The 19,206-nt window shown below is 40.8% G+C and overlaps 1 protein-coding gene across 7 annotated transcripts in view; it reads right to left on the reverse strand.

Moving 5' to 3' along the window:
• The window catches only part of nt5dc1 (5'-nucleotidase domain containing 1), a 66,245-nt gene that overhangs the window by 23,583 nt on the left and 23,456 nt on the right, over window positions 1–19,206 (reverse strand). For 5 of the 7 annotated variants that reach the window (XM_061811736.1, XM_061811734.1, XM_061811732.1 and 2 more), the window contains 5 exons: window positions 16,335–16,444; window positions 16,113–16,192; window positions 15,920–16,001; window positions 13,820–13,994; window positions 6,705–6,802 (listed from right to left, as the gene is read on the reverse strand). In XM_061811736.1, the coding sequence (XP_061667720.1) occupies window positions 6,705–6,802; window positions 13,820–13,994; window positions 15,920–16,001; window positions 16,113–16,192; window positions 16,335–16,444 (545 nt within the window). Of the gene's footprint in view, window positions 1–6,704; window positions 6,803–13,819; window positions 13,995–15,919; window positions 16,002–16,112; window positions 16,193–16,334; window positions 16,445–18,695; window positions 18,794–19,206 lie in introns of all 7 variants that reach the window. The other 2 variants (XM_061811730.1, XM_061811731.1) reach the window with 1 other exon arrangement.

Here is a 19,206-nt window from a genome sequence, read left to right on the forward strand (position 1 = left end):
CAAGCGGTTTATTTTATTTTTTTAAATATGCATTTGACTCATTTGAGAACAATGCATATTCAAAAAAACAAAAACAAAAACAAAAAAAACATCTGTCACGGAGAGGTACTACTCTAACATTTCTCCACCACAACAGACTTCCGCTTGCATTACCACAGTTCCTCTCTTGGTACTCTGTCATAGGCTTTCTCTCACAATGTAGCTCCTTCTGACCTGACCTCTGTACTTTTCAATTGGCGTCCTTAAGGCAAATAATGCATCTGTGGTACTCTTTCTAGGCATGAAGCCATACTGTTGCTCGCAGGTACTTACTTCTGTCCTGAGTCTAGCCTCCACTATTCTTTCCCATAACTTCATTGAGTGGCCCATCAACTTTATTCCTCGATAATTCCCACAGCTCTGAACATCGCCTTTGTTCTTAAAAATGGGAACTTGAACACTTTTCCTCCATTCTTCAGGCATCTTTTCGGCCGCTAGTATTCTGTTGAATAAGTTGGTCAAAAACTCCACAGCCATCTCTCCAAATTGCTTCCATACCTCCACTAGTATGTCATCAGGACCAACTGCCTTTCCATTTTTCATCCTTTGTGGTGCCTTTCGAACTTCCCCCCATCTAATCATTGCCACTTCCTGGTCCTTCACACTTGCCTCTTCTACTCTTCCTTCATTCTTTCTTTATTCATAAACTTCTCAAAGTATTCTTTCCATCTCGTCAGCACACTACTGGCACCAGTCAACACATTTCCATCTCTATTCTTGATGACCCTTCCCTGCTGCACATCCTTCCCATCTCTATCCCTCTGTCTGGCCAACCTGTAGAGATCCTTTTCTCCTTCTGTTTTGTCCAACCTAGTGTACATGTCATCATATGCCTCCTGTTTAGCCTTTGCCAGCTCTACCTTTGCCCCACGTCGCATTTCGATGTATTCCTTTCACCTCTCCTCAGTCCTCTCACTGACCCACTTCTTCGCTAATCTCTTTCCTTGATCTTGGGGTGAAAAAGTCTGGGCACCCCTAGCCTAAGGGATGGAGTTCAACGCCTGGATAACAAGTGCGTGTTCATGTGTGTATGTGTGGGGTAGATGGGATGGCAAAGAACATTGTCATGTAGGTGTGATATGTTCTTAACTTACACCACCCTTTCCTATGTTTGAAAGGAAGCTAAACTACATTTATTACCATGAATTAATTAGAAATTTAATTTGTCGAACTCAATCTGAAATGATACAATTGAGTATGAAAATATACAATTTTACTCTTTACTGCAGATCAAGTCATCTTTTGCGTTTCAAAGTTTATTGGACTTCAGTTCAAACGTAATAATTGCTTTTGAAAATAATAGTATTCAGATTCCGTTCTTAGATAAATTTTGAAATTAAGCAACTTCAAATTATGTTTTTTAATGCAATTACTCAAGTACAGCAAATTAAATGAGAAATTTCACAAGAGATTCAAATTCCGTCCCTGGTGGCATATATCGCAGACCATCGTCTAGGTTCATGCCTGTTAGGTGCCTAATTTGAATGTAAATTTTTGGTGAACAAAATTTATTTGAGTGCATTGTGGTTTACAACTAATCACTATGATCATTTAATGTCAGAAATCATTTTGTCACAGGTATGTGGAACTTAAAAACACAGGCCTACATGTTGACAAATCAAACATCAAAATACAGAAATAATTTAAACTCGATTTTCCACATCTTGGAAGTAATTCTGAACACAAATTTACTCCACACTGAATAAAATAATCGAATAAAAAAAAAAAACACGTATCGTGTGAACAAATGATTTTCCACTTAACCAAAGTCTTTTGTAGTAAGTCTGTTAACAAACACTGAATTGGATAGTAATTACAGTAATGTTTGTGTTTTAAGGAATTCAAACAGAGCTGTTAAGGATGTTACCTGCAGCCTTTATTGATACAGTGAAGAAAATAAGTATTTGAACACTCTGCTATATTGATATCTAGATCAGACAGGTTTCTGGGCTGTTGCTGAGAAACACGGCTGCCGAATACTGACTATATATCCTCTAGATCTAAACCAACTCCTCCTATGACCAGTATATAGCAGAGGTACACATAAAACATCAAAATATACACATCAAATGTCATGCCATGATCGTTACAATTACTATAGCAAGTATTCATTTCACCACTGTATTTTTCATGAGTGCAAACAATGCTTTAAGCAGCATTTCACAGATTTTAGTCTTCCTTTGTATTTGCACCTGACACTTAACATCATTTAGCCTGCTCAAGTGCATCAATACCAGTCACCTTATTGTGGTGGAGGGGTTTGAGTGTCTCGATGATACCAGGGGCTGAATTGTCTGGGGCTTCACACCCCTGGTAGGGTCACCCACGTCAAACAGGTTCGAGGTGAGGGACCAGACAGAGTACGGCTCCATAAACCCCAATGCCGAGTAAAATTGATGGATTCAGGTTTACCTTGCCCAGACGTGGGTCACTGGGGTCCCACTCTGGAGCCAGGCCTGGAGGTAGACCTCGAAGGCAAGCGCCTGGTGGCCGGGACTGCATCCATGGGGCTCGACCAGACACAGCCACAACCAAAAATTCAAGGTCCTGCAGCAATTGTGGACACTGTAATTCCTTAACATGTTTACTTTTTTTCTCCATGAAATGTCTTACTTTCTCATGTAGATCAAAGAAGTGCTTCAGGGCAGCACCTCGGCTTAACCATCTTACTTTGGTGTGGTATTGCAGGCCATCGGTAATATTATTGTCACTGTGGAGGCTATCAAACAGAAGATATTTCAGAACTCTTGCTCGGATTAAATTAACAATTCGGACAACAACCTCCATGACGTGGTTCATTTTTAATGATTTGCAGCACAGGCCTTGATGCAAAATACAGTGAAATATCCAAAAGTCACTTCCTTCCATTTGTGGATTGTACTTTTTCTCCGAACATTGTCACAACACCTGGCTTTTCCTGAACATTGATGGCGCAACATCTGTAGCGAGGCTGACAGCGCAAGACTAAAAACTACTCCGACTCAGTCCAGTGTGGCAAGGACAGCGTTGAAAATGTTCTCTGCTGTTGTGGTGTTTGTCTTGGGCACCAATTGAACAAACTCCTCTGTGACAGTCAAGGTCTCATCAACTCGATGAATGAAAATGCTAGTTGAGCAACATCTGCAATGTAAGTGCTTTCATAAATTGCAACACGAAATGCCACAAATGACTGCACTTTGCGCTTCAGTTGGCGGTACAAATCTGTCGATAGTTCAGAAATCCTCTCTGCTACAAAATTCCTCGTCAGGCTTACCTTGTCGTTTCTCAGGACACACAATTTCTGCAGCCTTCACCTAGCAAGTTTTAACGAACTCCCCCTCAAAGTACAGCTTTAATGCTCGTGCTATTTTGCTAGCGATTACGTAGCTGCCTTTCATTGCAGCATCACTGGTTTCTTGGCTCTGGGTGAAAATAGACTGCGGTTTCCTCAGACCCACCAACAGTTCATTTATCTTTTGTCTTCTCAGTTCTACGCATAAATTGCTGTATTTTTCACTATGCTGAGTCTCATAATGGCGCCGAAGATTATATTCCTTGAGCACCGAAACTTGCTGCCTACACATGAGGCAAACAGATTTCCCATCCACCTCTGTGAACAAATGGGAAGAGATCATTTTTCTTGGAAAATCATTACACTCTCAGTCCACTTATGTTTTTGACAACAAAATTTCAATGATGAAGGTGTTAGGGCCAAATTAAAATGAGATCAAATTCCCAGGACAGGACAACATGCCAACTACAGACCCAGAAGCTGTGTTGCTGTTATCTGACTTTTTTTTTTTTAAACGGAAAAATGTGACGTGTCATGTAATGTTTATCAGGCAGGCCAGACTGGACCCCGTGGCGGGCCGGTTCCTATGAAGTGAGTGGGCCATTCACGTCGAAGAATAAAATTATTGCCATGCAATCAAAACAAGCTTGATTTTTCAACTCTGCAAAGTGACAGTCATGTACGCTGTGGAGTACATGCTAAGCATCCAGTTGATAAATCAGATTCATTCAAAGGACTCGTTACCAAAACAAGGAGTAGGAACTCACATTAAATGTATCGAAGACATTCTCAAAATATAGCAAAATTCAATAAGGTGGAATTAATTTCAAAATCAGCCATGACTGGATGGTACATTCGCCGGGATGTACAGGCAATATGGTTCAGGTCTGATTTTGTGACAGAGAGAAACTGAGTGAATGACCCCACGAGCCTCGTATTAGTGATACCAGCTCTAACAGATTGCTCACTGTTGATATGGGAGGTGTATGTGACTTGCTAAGATTGTGGCTTGTCATGTTTGACACATTGTATCCCAAATTTCAAGGATAGGGTAAAGGAACATTCCAGATTTAAATAAAATAAATCACACCAATAATTTTGTTTTTACTTAACCTGTTCTAATTGTTTGACAATTGGATGTACAGTGGGTATGGAGAGTATTTCAGAATACTGCAGACATTTGTTAAAATCTTTTCAGTTACTTACCCCTGCCCTTCATTAATATGCATATAGCACTATGATCAACAGTGGCAGAAAAAAACTGAATTGTAGATTTATTAAAAATGAAAAACTGAAATATCACACAGCCGTAAAAATTCAAAACCTTTGCTCACTATTTAGTAGAAGTACCCTTTACCGGTAACGAAGTCATGACTGTTTTTGGGAATGATGCAACAAGTTTTTCCACACCAAGATTTGGGGATCCTTTGCCTTTGCAACTTACACATCCTCTCTAGTGCTGTTCTTCTAGCACTTCTACATTCTTTATCTGACAAAGACTGCAAGTGAGGAAGACGAGGACAAAAATGAAGAGGAAATTGAAAAGCGTGGCCTTACCTCAACACTTGTACTGTTGTAATTTTTGTCTCAAGTATGCAAATTATAAATGCTGAACTGTTGACACATTTTAAACATTCTGGTATAACCTCACACACACACCGCCATCGCCAGAGAAGTCTCTGAGTGATGAATGATAAGTATACAGAAATATAATACAGTAAGTGTTTTATAATTTCTATTATAAATTTATGATACTGTATATACTGTATTATTTTTATAAGGGTCTACAAATAAAGATTTAATTAAATACTTCTTTTTCTCTCAACGATGCAAAGTAAAAATAGTGTTTGCATATTTTAAACGTTCTGGTACCGACAAAAACATACATCCCCCTCTACTTGGCGGTTTTTCACTTTTCGCAGGTGGTTCTGGTCCCAGTTAACTGCGAAAAAAAAATCTGGATTACTGTATTGACAGGTGTGTGGCTTTCCTTAGTACAATCAATATGATGAAACAAAGCTGGACTCCAATGCAGTTGTAGAACCATCTCAAGGATGATCAAAAGAAATGGACAGCACCGGAGTTAAATAGTGTCACAACAAAGGGTCGATTTAGTTTTGTAGTAAGTGCAAAAGTTTTAAGAATTCAGTTTTTTTCTGTCAATAAGGGTTGCTGTGTGTAGATTAATGGACAAAAATAAAAAACATTTAGTAAATGGCTGGAAAATAGAGTAAAGAATTTAGGGGGGTCAGAATACTTTCTGTACTCACTGTATGTGCCCATCTTGTTTAACATTGTATTTCAAATTTCGGACAATACACATTAAAAACCTCAGGTGGCATGGCTCCTTCTTGTGACTGGCTCCAAATTAGCCTTTAGATTGAGCAGAAGATCCAAAATTGTACTGCTTAATAGATAATGCCTCACCGTACATTTTATTGGCATTTCAAAAATGTTCACACAAGTAGAAAGGTTTTGCGCACAGCCACTCATTTTGCCTGCAATTAAGACGCAAAATCTTCTTGTGTAACGATGATAAATTTAGGACATGCAATTTGAGTTATCTATTTGCATTTCTTCCTCCCATAATGTACAAAACTAACTGCTGGGCAATTAAGTTTGCACATGTAAATCTTCAGTGAATCAGGCCCCATGTGCTTTCACAGACCAGGTAAGCTCGCTCAAGTTTCAGAAGGCTCTATACTTAACAGTAAGCATTTCAATTTGCTTGTATTGACTCTTAGCAGGAGTAGATTTGTAAATTAGCTTTTTGGGGGAAAATACCAAGATGTAGAACAGCAGTGCCAAATGCCACATTGTATTTTCTGGTTTCCCTCAGAGCACAACTACAACTGCGAACTCAAGAATATACAAAGACTTGATTATTACACAAACTGATGGGAAACTTGCTTTGAAATCAGAACCCAAGAAAACCTCTTTATTTTTTTACTACTAATAAGTTGATTTTAAAATGGGTATTGGTAACAAAAAGTGCATGCAGTATTGTAATGTTATGAAAAGAATTTCTAGTTTTAGTAGTTTAGCAATAAAAATGACGTCGACAAACGTGATTTGCTTTTTTGGGCCACATTAAACGATGAGGCGGGCCAGATGTGGCCTCCAGGCGTCGAGTTTGACACCTGTGATTTGGACAGTGTGAGATTAGCGTTGCACAAGAAGGAGCACGGGGTGAGGATGTAGACTATGATTTTTCTGCTTGCTACCAAATTGCAGACCTTGAGCTACCATGGATTGCCTTATCATTAATATAGTCATCAATGAGCTATTAACATTTTACATTGTATTAGATATCATTTTAATACTTATGTGAGTTTGCTATACTTCTGACCTCAAATGGATTTTTTTTTTTTCAAGACCATAAATAAGTGCCCACCAAGGTTCTTGAAGGATCGCTGTTGCGGTTTTAAGGAGAAGAAACCAGGTTTGAGGGCATTTGTAATGACGACATCAAAAAGCTCCTCAAAGTCCTTCCTGCAATGAGAGAACAGAATTAGTGGCAGAATAAAGTTTATTTTACATTCATTCATGATGGGCAGATGCGGTAAGATAAAAAAACAAAGTATTGGTTTTAAAATCAAACTCACACTGGAAGTATGAGCAGTGGAAAATAGAGATCTAGAGGAACAACTAACCAAGTCCTTGTGTAACCAAGTTAAGGTAGCAAAGTCTGTGGGCAATGGACTAGTGAAAGAGGAGACCAATGGAAATGTCAATGTTTTTCACAGGGTTGACACCAACTATCCGAAATACTCACTTTGAAAAAAGGAAGCTATGATCAAGGTAAACTGTACATACTGAACATTTTTGCTGGAGTAAATGAAATTTTTAGTGTGAATTGTGGATCCATTCTATTCTGCCTATCCTGGGACGTATAGCAGTTAGCAGCCTGAGCAGGGACTCCCAGTTTTCCCTCTCCTAGGCTACGACCCATAGCTTTTTGATGGGCGAGTACCATAATTTCTCAAGTATAATGCACACCCCCCCAAAGTTGACTTAAAAAAAAAACAAAACAAAAAAACAGGCAAACCCTTCTACCAATAATAATATATATATAATGCGCACCACCAATTTGCTGCCATCCATATGCTCAAAATATTAGGAATTATCCGTATTTCTATTTTGCTAGGTTTGCACTTGTATTGTTTTTCAAACAACAATTATTAATAATCTATGTGCATGTAGTGATGCAGCGGTAACATATATATATATGTTATTGTGAATTCAAATGCCCTGCGAAAAAACCCAGAAATAACATAACGCGCATGGCCTGACCAGCTGACCCACAGAGCGCTTTATTATTGTAAATTTGAACGCCCCACGAAAAAAATCCAAAAATAACAACCACCGTGGAGAGTATCCTCACTTACTGCATCACAGTGTGGGATGCTGGATGCAAAGCAGCGGACAGGAAAGCTCTGCAAAGAGTGGTCAACAGTGCCCAGAAAATCACTGGCTGCTCTCTGCCCTACCTAGAGGACATTGCCAACTCCCGTTATCACAGCAGAGCCACGAATATTGCAAAGGACTCTTCACATCCTGGTCATCACCGGTTTAACCTGCTGCCTGCCCTCTGGCAGGTGGTACAGGTCCCATAAAACACAGACAAACAGATTCAAGGACAGCTTTTTCCTCAGAGCCATCAACTCCTTGAATTCAAACTACTGAACATCGCAACAATGTAATGTAATGTTTTGCAACTGCACTTTTGTGCATTTATTTATTTATTATAGCAACAACTGTGCTTTGCGGTTTTATCTATCATTTTTTTTTTTACCTCAGATGTTGTTTGATTTTTATTCTATTTTATTGCACCCTGTGGAGAACCACCCATTATTTCATTGTATGCACAGCATATAATGACAATAAAGGCTTTTAATTTTATTTGATTTTGATTTGATTCGATAACGCGCACAGCCCGACCAGCTGACCCACGTCGCACTTTGTGAATTCGAATGCCCTGCCCAAAAAAACGCATAAATTACATATCGCACGCAGCGCAACCAGCTGACACACCCACCCATGACGTGCTTTGTTATTCTGGATAATGCAGCCTCTGTACGCAGACGTGTCCCAGTAGTTGACCCCCAATCATGGCTCCAAAGAAGGCAAGTAGATGTAATAAGTCTGCTGGTGGTGAAAAAGGAAAGTTGTGGGTAAAACTGTTGACTTTAAGAAAGAATTGATAGCCAAATATGAATCTGGTGTACGTGTTTCTGACCTATCGAAGGAGTATGGCATGGCAAAATCAACGATAAGCACTATTTGAAACACAAGGATGTCCTTAAAGCAAGTGATATTGCTAAAGGAGCAACCGTGTTGAGCAATCAGAGGACACAGATCTTCGAGGAACTTGAAAAGTTGCTTTTAATTTTCATACACGAACAACAGTAAACTGGGGGGCGTGTTTGAAAGATTTCGTTAACTCGAGTTACAAGTTAATGTTTTTGTATGTTACTTTGTGTAAAAATTTTAAAAAATGTTGCCTTTTTTCCCCCTTCATTATTGCTCGTTTAATGTTATTCTGTACTTTTGTTAATAAAAAAAATAGTTTACAAGGCTGGGGGCCGAGTCGCTACAAATACGGCAATGCACTTCCAGCCTAGCCTAGTCGACAAGTAAAGCATACATTTGAACCAAAAAATGAATATATTCCTGAAATTACTTTCTTGCATAAAGTATTAAACTATACATGTATTTCTATTATATAGTTTGTCATCAGGAAAAAAGGGAAAAAAGCTTTAAAAAGACTACTTTTTTAGGGTTGAACACATTATTTCTTCCATTAATTGTAATGGGAAATATTGATTCGGTTTTCAAACCGCCTTCTGGAACTGATTGTGGTCGAGAACCAAGGAATCCCTTCCCATCCAAGTATCCTTTAAAATCGCCATATCCCTTATATTTTTAACACATGAAGTATGTGATTTGTGTACCTTATGTGCTGACTGTGTTTATTGTGATTGCATTCATTTGACCTTAACTTTAACATAGATTAGGTAGTTTGTAAATTGTGTTTCTTTTGTGCTGACTTTGTTTATTTGATTGCTTCTTTTTGATTATCTGCAGCCTGTTGGACAGGACATTATTGTGCTACCTGTCGGCCGGTCCCAAGCCCGGAAAAATGCAGAGGGCTGCGTCAGGAAGGGCATCTGTCGAAAAACTGTGCCAAACATATATGAGCGTTCATCATATGAATTCTACAACAGTTAGGTCGTGGCACAGGCTTCCTACACCTGCAACTGGAAATGTTAATCTACAAGGCGTAGGTAGAAATTCAGATAATGGAGGTTGCAGACAAAAAAAGAGGAGGAAAGTGGCTTAGTCGGAAGAAGAAGAATGCACAAACCCTACAACTGTTTGAAGGGACTTTGAAGGTTGGGACTATGACAGGAAAAGCTCAGGAGTTAGTTGACATGACGATAAGGAGAAACGTTGATATATTCTGCATCCAAGAAAGCAAGTGGAGAGGGTGTAAGGCTAGAAGTTTAGGTGCAGGGTTTAAATTATTTTACCATGGAGTAGATGGGAAAAGAAATGAGGTAGTGTTTTGTTTTTTTTTTTTTTTAAAGGAAGAGGTGGCTAAGAATGTCTTGGATGTGAAAAGAGTATCAGATCGAGTGATGAGGCTGAAATTTGAAATTGAGGGCATTGTGTATAATGTGATTAGCGGCTATGCCCCACAGGTAGTATGTGACCTCGAGTTGAAAGAGAAATTCTGGAAGGAAAAGTAGTCCTGAGCATCCCAGACAGAGAGAGAGAGAGTAGTGACAGGTGCAGATTTCAATGGACATGTTGGCGAAGGAAACAGGGGCGATGAATAAGTGATGGGTAAGTACGGCATGCAGCAAAGGAACTTTGAGGGGCAGATGGTGGTGGACTTTGCAAAAAGGATAGAATTGGCAGTGGTGAACACTTATTTAAAGAAAAGAGTGGAACATAGAGTGACCTACAAGAGTGGAGGTAGAAGCGCACAGGTGGATTATATTTTGTGCAGACGGTGTAATCTGAAGGAGGTTACCGACTCAGGTTTTGGTGCGGGAGAGTGGAGCTCGGCAGCATGGGATGGTGGTGTGTAGGATGACTCTGGTAGGGGGTAGGAAGACTAAGAAGACAAAAGTAGAGCAGAGAATCATGTGGTGGAAGTTGAGAAAGGAAGAATGTTGTGTGGCCTTCCGGAACGAGGTGAGAAAGGCTCTTGATGGACAGGAAGAGCTCCCAAAACACTTGAATACTACTGCCAAGGTGTTCAGAGAGGCAGGCAGGAGAGTACTTGGGGTGTCTTCTGGTAAGAAAGGGGAGAAGGAGACTTGGTGGTGGAACCCCAAAATACAAGAAGTCATCCAAGGTAAGAGATTAGCGAAGAAGTGGGACACGGAGAGGACTGAGGAGAGGCATAAGGAATACATTGAGATGTGTCGTAGGGCAAAGGTATAGGTGGCGAAGGCTAAACAAGAGGCATATGATGACATGTACTCCAGGTTGGATGAGAAAGAAGGAGAAAAGGAGCTCGACAGGTCGGCCAGACAGTTGGATAGAGATGGGAAGGATGTGCAGCAAGTAAAGGTGATTTAGGATAGCGATGGAAATATGTTGACTGGTGCCACATAGGGCTAAGTACATGGAAAGAGTACTTTGAGAAGTTAATCAATGAAGAAAATTGTAGAGAAGGAAGAGAAGTGGCAAGCGTGAATGACTGGGAAGTGGCAATGATTAGTAAGGGAGAAGTTAGAAAGCCACTGAACAGAATGAAAAATTAAAAGACAGTTGGTCCCGATGACATACCAGTGGAGATACGGAAGCAATTTGGGGAGTTGGCTGTGGAGTTTTTGACCAACTTATTCAATACAATACTAGCGGGAAAGAAGATGCCAGAAGAATGGAGGAAAACTGTGCTAGGCCCCATTTTTAAGAATAAAGACGATGTTCAGAACTGTGGAAACTACAGAGGAACAAAGCTGATGAGCCACACAATGAAGTTACGGGAAAGAGTAGTGGAGAATAGACCTAGAACAGAAGTAAGAATCTGCGAGCAACAGTATGGTTTCATGCCTAGAAAGAGTAACACAGATGCTCGATTTGCCTTGAGGATGCTCGTTAAAAAGTACAGAGAAGGTCAGAAGGAGCTACACTGTATCTTTGTAGACCTAGAGAAAGCCTATGACAGAGTACCAAGAGAGGAACTGTGGTACTGCATGCGCAAGTCTGGTGTGGCGGAGAAATATGTTAGAATAGTACAGGACATGTATGAGGGAAGCAGAACAGTGGTGAGATGTGCCGTGTGTCAGAAGAATTTAAGGTGGAGGTGGGACTGCATCAGGGTACCGCGCTGAACCCCTTACTGTTTGCTTTAGTAATGGATAGGCTGACAGACGAGGTTAGACTGGATTCCCCTTGGACCATGACGTTCGCAGATATTGTGATCTGCAGTGAAAGCAGGGAACAGGCGGAGGAACAGTTAGAAAGATGGAGGTACACACTGGAAAGGAGAGGAATGAAGATTCGCCGAAGTAAAACAGAATAAATGTGCATGAATGAGAGGGACAGAGGAGGAAGAGTGAAGGTCCAGGGAGAAGAGATAGCGAAGATGGACGACTTCAAATACTTGGGGTCAACAATACATGGATAGTGTGGTAAAGAAGTGAACAAACGGGTCCAAGAGGGGTAGAACAGTTTGGGAAGGTGGCTGGTGTTCTATGTGACCGAAGAGTATCCGCCAGGATGAAGGGCAAAGTTTATAAAACAGTGGTGAGGATGTACAGATTAGAGTCGGTGGCACTGAAGAAACAACAGGAAGCAGAACTTGAGGTAGCAGATATGAAGATGCTGAGGTTCTCGCTTGGTGTGAAAAAGTTGGGTAGGATTAGAAATGAGTTCATTCGAGGGACAGCCAAAGTTGGATGTTTTGGAGACAAGGTTTGAGAAAGCAGACTTCGATGGTTTGGACATGTTCAGAGGCCAGAGCATGAGTATGTTGGAAGAAGGGTGGTGAGGATGGAGCTGCCAGGCAAAAGAGCGAGAGGAAGACCAAAGAAAAGGTTGATGGATGTTGTGAGGGAGGACATGAGGACAGTGGGTGTTTGAGACGAGGATGCACGAGATAGGCTTAGATGGAAAAAGATGACATGCTGTGGCGACCCCTAAGACGACAAGCTGAAATAAAAAGAAGCAGAAGACTCTTGAACCCCACCCCCTCACAAAAAAAAAAAAAAACTACCAGGGGGAGGTGAAGGAATGTGATCCTCATGTATTCAGAACACAAACATCCAAAAAGGTCTGTCCCTGGTGTTGATGCAATGTTGCAGAGTCGCAACCAGTGAGTCCCACATAATCCAAGATTTTCAAACAGCTTTAAGGAAATTCTGGTCCACTAACTCGCAACATTCACAGTCTAGGTTAGTACTCTTCCAGCCGCTATATACAGTATCGTAGGCCCAATGCTTCTCTGCCGTAAGCCACTCAAAGGTGGGCCAGAATTTCCTCAAAGGCATCCAGAAGTTGTTCTACTTAGCCTCTGCCTCACCAAAGTCCTCCCACTGCCACTTGGCCTGTAAGTAGCCATCAGCTCCTGCTGGAGTTCTACAGGCCCAAAAAGAACTACTAACAGTCGGTATCCACCAAATGGTTTGAGCATTACCGCCACCACACGTAATGACCACCTTATGGCCACTGCTACAGTGCGAAGGCTAAAGAATGACAGCACAGGTGTCAAACTCAAGGCCCGGAAGAAAACCATGTGTGTTGACTTCAACGTTTGTTGGTAAAATTCCCAAACTCGAAATTTTCTTTAAATAACATTATGATATTGCAAGCAGTTTTTGTTACAATCTACCTTTTAGAATAAATTAGTGATTTTTTTTTTTTTTGGCTTCTGATTTCAAAGCAAGCTTTTCATCAATTTGTAGTGTACTGCACGTGTAATAATATGAGATCATCATATATTTATATGGGTTCACACTTGTAACGCCCCTCCAAGGGAAACCATAAATACAATGTGGCCTTTGACGAATGAGTTTCACACCGGTCCCCAAGAGCTAGATTATGTATCCAGTGATCAGACCACTACGTATTTACAATCCACCTTACTTCCTCCCATAGGTGGCAAGCGCATGGGAAGGGGGGACCATGCTGTTGGTGAAGGCCCGGCCACCAGCCATCAAGCTCTACCTTCAGGCTTGACTCAGTGGGGGAGACCCTCGTGACCCACATCCGGGTCAGAGCAAAATTGGTGCAAAATTGTTTGTGGTAATTCTAAGCCATTATTTGTCTCGTCCTTTTTGCCCATGGTGACCCCACCAAGGCAGTAAACCCCCAACAACCTATGAGCAGTGTTAATGAAATAAAAGTACTATAAGAACGTTTGAGAGAATGGTAAAATTGCATGTGAGACCTGAACAGAGCATTTCAGTTAAATAAATTCATTTGATGCTGAAACAAAACCGTTCATAATTGTTTCAATGGGCTGTGTTAATCTTGAGTGAGAAGGCATACCCCAGGATGTATTCACAGATGAGCCTGCAGTAGTCACTGTGGGAGCTGGTAATCAGGAGAAGGACTTTCCCTGCATTCTTCATGCTCCATAGCCAACTCTTAACAGATTCAGAACAGGTCTGCAAATAACGCCCAGGGTCCCTCTTAACATTGGGAAAATAAGTTCCTGCATCCTCTGAAATGTCAGAAAAAAAATAATCATGGCATGACGATCATTTACAATTAAAAATAGTTTTGTACTGAATAAACTGCCTTTTGTTTAAAACCCAAGTCACTCATAGTGTGGTTTACTGAATGGCATGCACAAAACCATGTATTGAAAAAAATCCTACAGACATTTGACTACATTTATTTATGTTATCGTGATTATAATCAATCAAGGGAACTTTAAACATATTAACATGTAGGTACCCAAGGAGCTATATCAGAGTGAAGATGCGTGCAAATTGCGCTGCACCCCTCGACATAGATTTTGGGGGAGTTCTGTTCTTAAGGAGACTGGGATGACAGTTATCGGGAAGCATGCAATCAGAATTGCATTCTTTATGCTGATGTGACATACAGAACAACAAAGTAGGTAGGTTGAATGCAGGGCTTGAAATTCCCTTTTTTGCTCACCAGCCACTGTGGATAGTGGATAGAGTTATTTGCCACTCAGAATTGTCACAATCCATAATTTTGATGTTGAATAATTATGTTTAATAAGATTCCAGCTACAATAAAGAACTAGGACTACACATGTGTTTGAACCCTGTACACAACCAAAGCAAAATTACATAAATGTTTAATGGTACAAGTTCCACCATACATATGGTAGTAGACTTCTCAGTCTGAACCACCACACAGACTTTGGTGTGTCTCTTTTAAAATATCAACTTCAATAAGATGAAAAGAAATTCATTTTAGCATTTCCACTTCTGCTAGACTATGTCAATACAATGATTTGATTTGCCCACAGCAACAGAGATACATCCTGCTTTCCTGAAACATCCTTTTCAAATGCTTCTATTCTCCCAAGAGCTGGTGTGTCTGAGAGGCAATTTTTAATAGTTAAAGTGACAAGCTGCCTTGTTTTGTCAACTCACTTATTAAATGACAGGAAGCATGCAGTCGTTTCCAGTTTCTGACTCGGTAAAAGGTCTCAAATCCCTATTACCAGGGTACCGGTTTAATACTTGTTGTACTTCTCACTTCATTCCTTCTGTAATTGGCAGTTTTCAACATCTACTTTGGATTTTATTCAGCTTTAAGAGACATTTTGAAGCATATCTTGTTTCTCAAAGTTTGTAGCGAACAACAACGTAGTCTCATCCTCTTAGGCGGACTTTTTGATGTTTGGAATTTTGTGCGACCTGGTACAAACTTGTCATCATATGGGTTTTTGTATCACCATGATTTTATTAATCACTGTAAACACAAGCGTTAGAACATGTTACATCCAATAGTGAAGTCTGGTGGGCCATTCATCCGTTCTCTGACCTCCTTATCCGCTTATTAAGGTCGTGGGTGTGCTGGCTTCTATCTCAGTTGATTTCAGGCAGGGGGCGGGTTGTACACCCTGAAGCTGCTGCCATCCAATTGCAGAGCATGAAGAGAGAAAGTTAAAATTTCAAGCAGGCCAGTCGTTAAATAGCCCTGGTTTATTATGTCGGATGCCATTTGGGAAAACTGCAATGACATATACTGGAACTCCTCTAATGACTAGCGGCTCTGTGTAAAATTTTGAATTACTGATTGACTTTATTATTGATTTTAGATAATTATACCCTAGTAACCGCAGCAGACATTGCAGTATGTGTGTTCATTTGCTCAGTTTATTTTAATGTATTAATACATATTCAGATTCTTTTGTCTTGTGACATGCCTCAACCGTCACTCACTCTGTTGTCTTTAAGAACATCATCAAAAACACAGTACCACTATGTCACCTACATGACACGTACCATAGTTCACATAAAACTCAACCTGCCAAAGTGGTTAGCAGGAGAGGCAATGTTACGAGCCACTGGTGAAATCCATTGGCATTTGGCTACTTGGCCAGTGTTGGCATGCAAATTCGATCAAATCAAAAGGTAATGGGGCTTTGAATAAAATTCATACCTCTAAATGCTGATGTGTTGTAATTGTGGTCAATGGCAGCTACCATGTCTTTCCAAAAGTCTGAATTCACTTCATTTCCCCACTGTTCACAAAATATACATTAAATAAAAATATTTTTAGTGGTGTTTTTTTATTGGATTTTCAACATTTTGCATAAAACTACGTACAGTACATAGTTTTGATTAAATATTACCTCATGTAACATGTCTACAATTCTTCCGCAGAGGAGAGCACCAGGTAGATCAAAGTAGTTGTCATACAAATAGTATTTAGCTGCATATTCAAAAACAAAAATACCAAATTGATAAAATGATAATATATATAATATATATACATATATAGTAAAAGTAATAATCAAAATTAGGTATTTCAGTTCAACAAAACAGATTATGCAAGACAAAGTAATGAAAAATACCAGATCTTGCAAAAGAGGTATTGAGGCTGTTAAAGTGCTTCCACTCTCTTTTTGGACCATAATGTTTGATGATCTCTTCTGTGCTGAGGTCAGTAGTCCCATGTGTTGCTCTAATCGAAGAAAGAATGCACACTTTTATACTCAGCCTACTTTTTAAAGAACACAAGAACATGAACATCAACAAACGCTTTTGATCGATCGATGGGATTCGGTCACTTGTACTTTTTTCAGAACACAATGAAATGGGACAATGCAGCCCTATGGGGGCACGGGCCAGTGCAATCTGTAGGCTGGTCCCAAGCCCGGATAAATGCAGGAAGGGCATCTGGCCTAAAACTGTGCCAAAACAAATAGGAGCGTTACTCAAAAGAATACGGTATCGGATCGGTCGTGGCGCGGGTTAACAACGACCGACCCCAGCACTGCTAAACTGCAGGGCATTGGTGGAAATTCAGCTAATGTGCGTTGAAGTCAAAGAAGAGGAGGAAACCGGATTCGTCGGCAGAAGAAGATGAATGCACAGAACCTAAAACTGAGTGTAGGGACTTTGAATGTTGGAACTATGACAGGAAAAGCTCAGGAGTTGGTTGACGTGATGATTAGGAGAAAGGTTGATATATTGTGCATCCAAGAAAGCAGGTGGAAAAGCTAGATGTTTAGGAGCAAGTTTTAAATTATACTACTATGGAGTAGATGGGAAGAGAAACGGAGTAGGGGTTATTTTAAAGGAAGAGCTGGCTAAGAATGTCTTGGAGATGAAAAGAGTATCAGATCGAGTGATGAGACTGAAATTTGAAACTGAAGGTGTTGTGTATAATGTGATTAGCGGCTATGCCCCACAGCCAGGATGTGACCTAGAGTTGAAACAGAAATTCTGGAAGGAACTAGATGAAGTAGTTCTAAGCATCCCAGACAGAGAGAGAGTTGTGATTGGTGAAGATTGTAATGGGCATGTTTGTGAAGGAAACAGGGGCAATGAAGAAGTGATGGGTAAGTATGGCATCCAGAAAAGGAATTTTGAGGGACACATGGTGGTGAACTTTGCAAAAAGGATGGAACTGGCAGTAGTGAACACCTTTTTCCCAGAAGTCTCAGGAACATAGAGTGAATTACAAGAGTGGAGGTAGAAGCACGCGGGTGGATTGTATTTTGTGCAGACAATGTAATCTGAAGGAGGTCACAGACTGTAATGTAGTGGTAGGGGAGAGTGTAGCTTGACACCATAGGATGGTGGTGTGTAGGATGACTGGTGGTGTTTAGAAAGATTAAGAAGACAAAAGGTAGAGCAGAGAACCATGTGGTGGAAGCTGAGAAAGCAAGAATGTTGTGCGGCCTTTTGGAAAGAGGTGAGATGCTCTCGATGGACAAGAGGAGCTCTGACTGGACTACGACAGTCGAGGTGATCAGAGGGACAGGCAGGGGAGTACTTGGTGTGTCTTCTAGGAATGGGGAGATGGAGACTTGGTGGTGGAACCCCAAAATACAGGAAGTCATACAAGGAAAGAGATTAGCGAAGAAGAAGTGGGACACTGAGAGGACTGAGGAGAGGCGAAATTAATACATTGAGATGCGACGTAGGACAAATGTAGAGGTGGCGAAGGCTAAAAAGAGGCATATGATGACATGTACACCAGATTGGACACAAAAGAAGGAGAAAAGGATCTCTACAGGTTGGCCAGACAGAGGGATAGAGATGGAAAGTGTGCAACAGGTAAGGGTGATTAAGAATCGAGATAGTTTCCGGTTTGCTGTGGTAATGGATAGGCTGACAGATGAGGTTAGACTGGAATCACCTTGTGCAATGATGTTTGCGGATGATATTGTGATATACAGTGAAAGCAGGGATCAAGGGGAGGAACAATTAGAAAGGTAGAGACATGCACTACAAAGGAGAGTGTAGGAATAATTTTGATCATAATTATCATACATTTGCTTCTAATAAAGAAATGCTTTACTCTGTCCGAGATAACGTGGCAGCCTCCTAGCAGGAGATAGCAAAAACAAAAACATCAGAACTGTTAGAACTGCTGCCTGTTAAAGAAATGATGACCACACATGTATTCAGCAATCTCACACACACGCACATGAACAAAATATCTACACTTTGTTTCAAACTGTTTTGCTTGTCGTCTCCTTTTTGTTACATCCATGTAAACAAGGGACGTCTCAAAAATAAATAAATAGAGGTGCCGAGGAGAGGATAATCAGAGAGTGCAATGGTGAATTGTACGAGACAGTTCCTCTCCTCTCTCCTCGCAAGACTTGAACTGTTGTCTTTGCTTCCTTTTTTGTCCTGTTTAATGAATACCTAATTGGTGAACCTGACATTTACTTGGTCCTTCGAGCCGGATCTCAAGATACCTGAGGTTTCCAGGGGCCGAGTCGACGTCCAGGCAAAGACCGGGGCCACGGCACTTGAGACCCTTTCCGGGACTGGGCCTCAACTTTGCGTCTGGAGGCTGAGGGTTGACGAGAAGCCGAAGGAAGTGAAGACATCTCTGGTGAGTAGGAAACTCCCACACTCATGCGGAATGAGTGAATGCGCGTCTGGGTGACTGCGGCAGAACCAAACCTCAAGAATACTAGTCACTATTGAGTAGACTAATTAGTCTATAAAACTGAGAAAAGGGCAAGGTGTGTCCTGTACGTGAGCTCCGTGAAACGTGTGCATGTGTAAAAGTGTGAGTGGAGGTTGGCTACCTCATTTGAACAGGAAATTGAGTGACAACTGTTTGAGGATGCAGAGGTAAGAATTCTCCGCCACTTGTGGTAGAGGCTTGAGAATTACCTCAAAAGGAACGTAATTGTCACCCTGTTCAGGGGAAGTCAGTTTAGTCACTCTAGGTGAACTGCTGACTTCAACATGGGAAAA

The sequence above is a fragment of the Syngnathoides biaculeatus genome, chromosome 23 (genome assembly GCF_019802595.1).
Source record: "Syngnathoides biaculeatus isolate LvHL_M chromosome 23, ASM1980259v1, whole genome shotgun sequence".
Taxonomy (NCBI): Eukaryota; Metazoa; Chordata; class Actinopteri; order Syngnathiformes; family Syngnathidae; genus Syngnathoides; species Syngnathoides biaculeatus.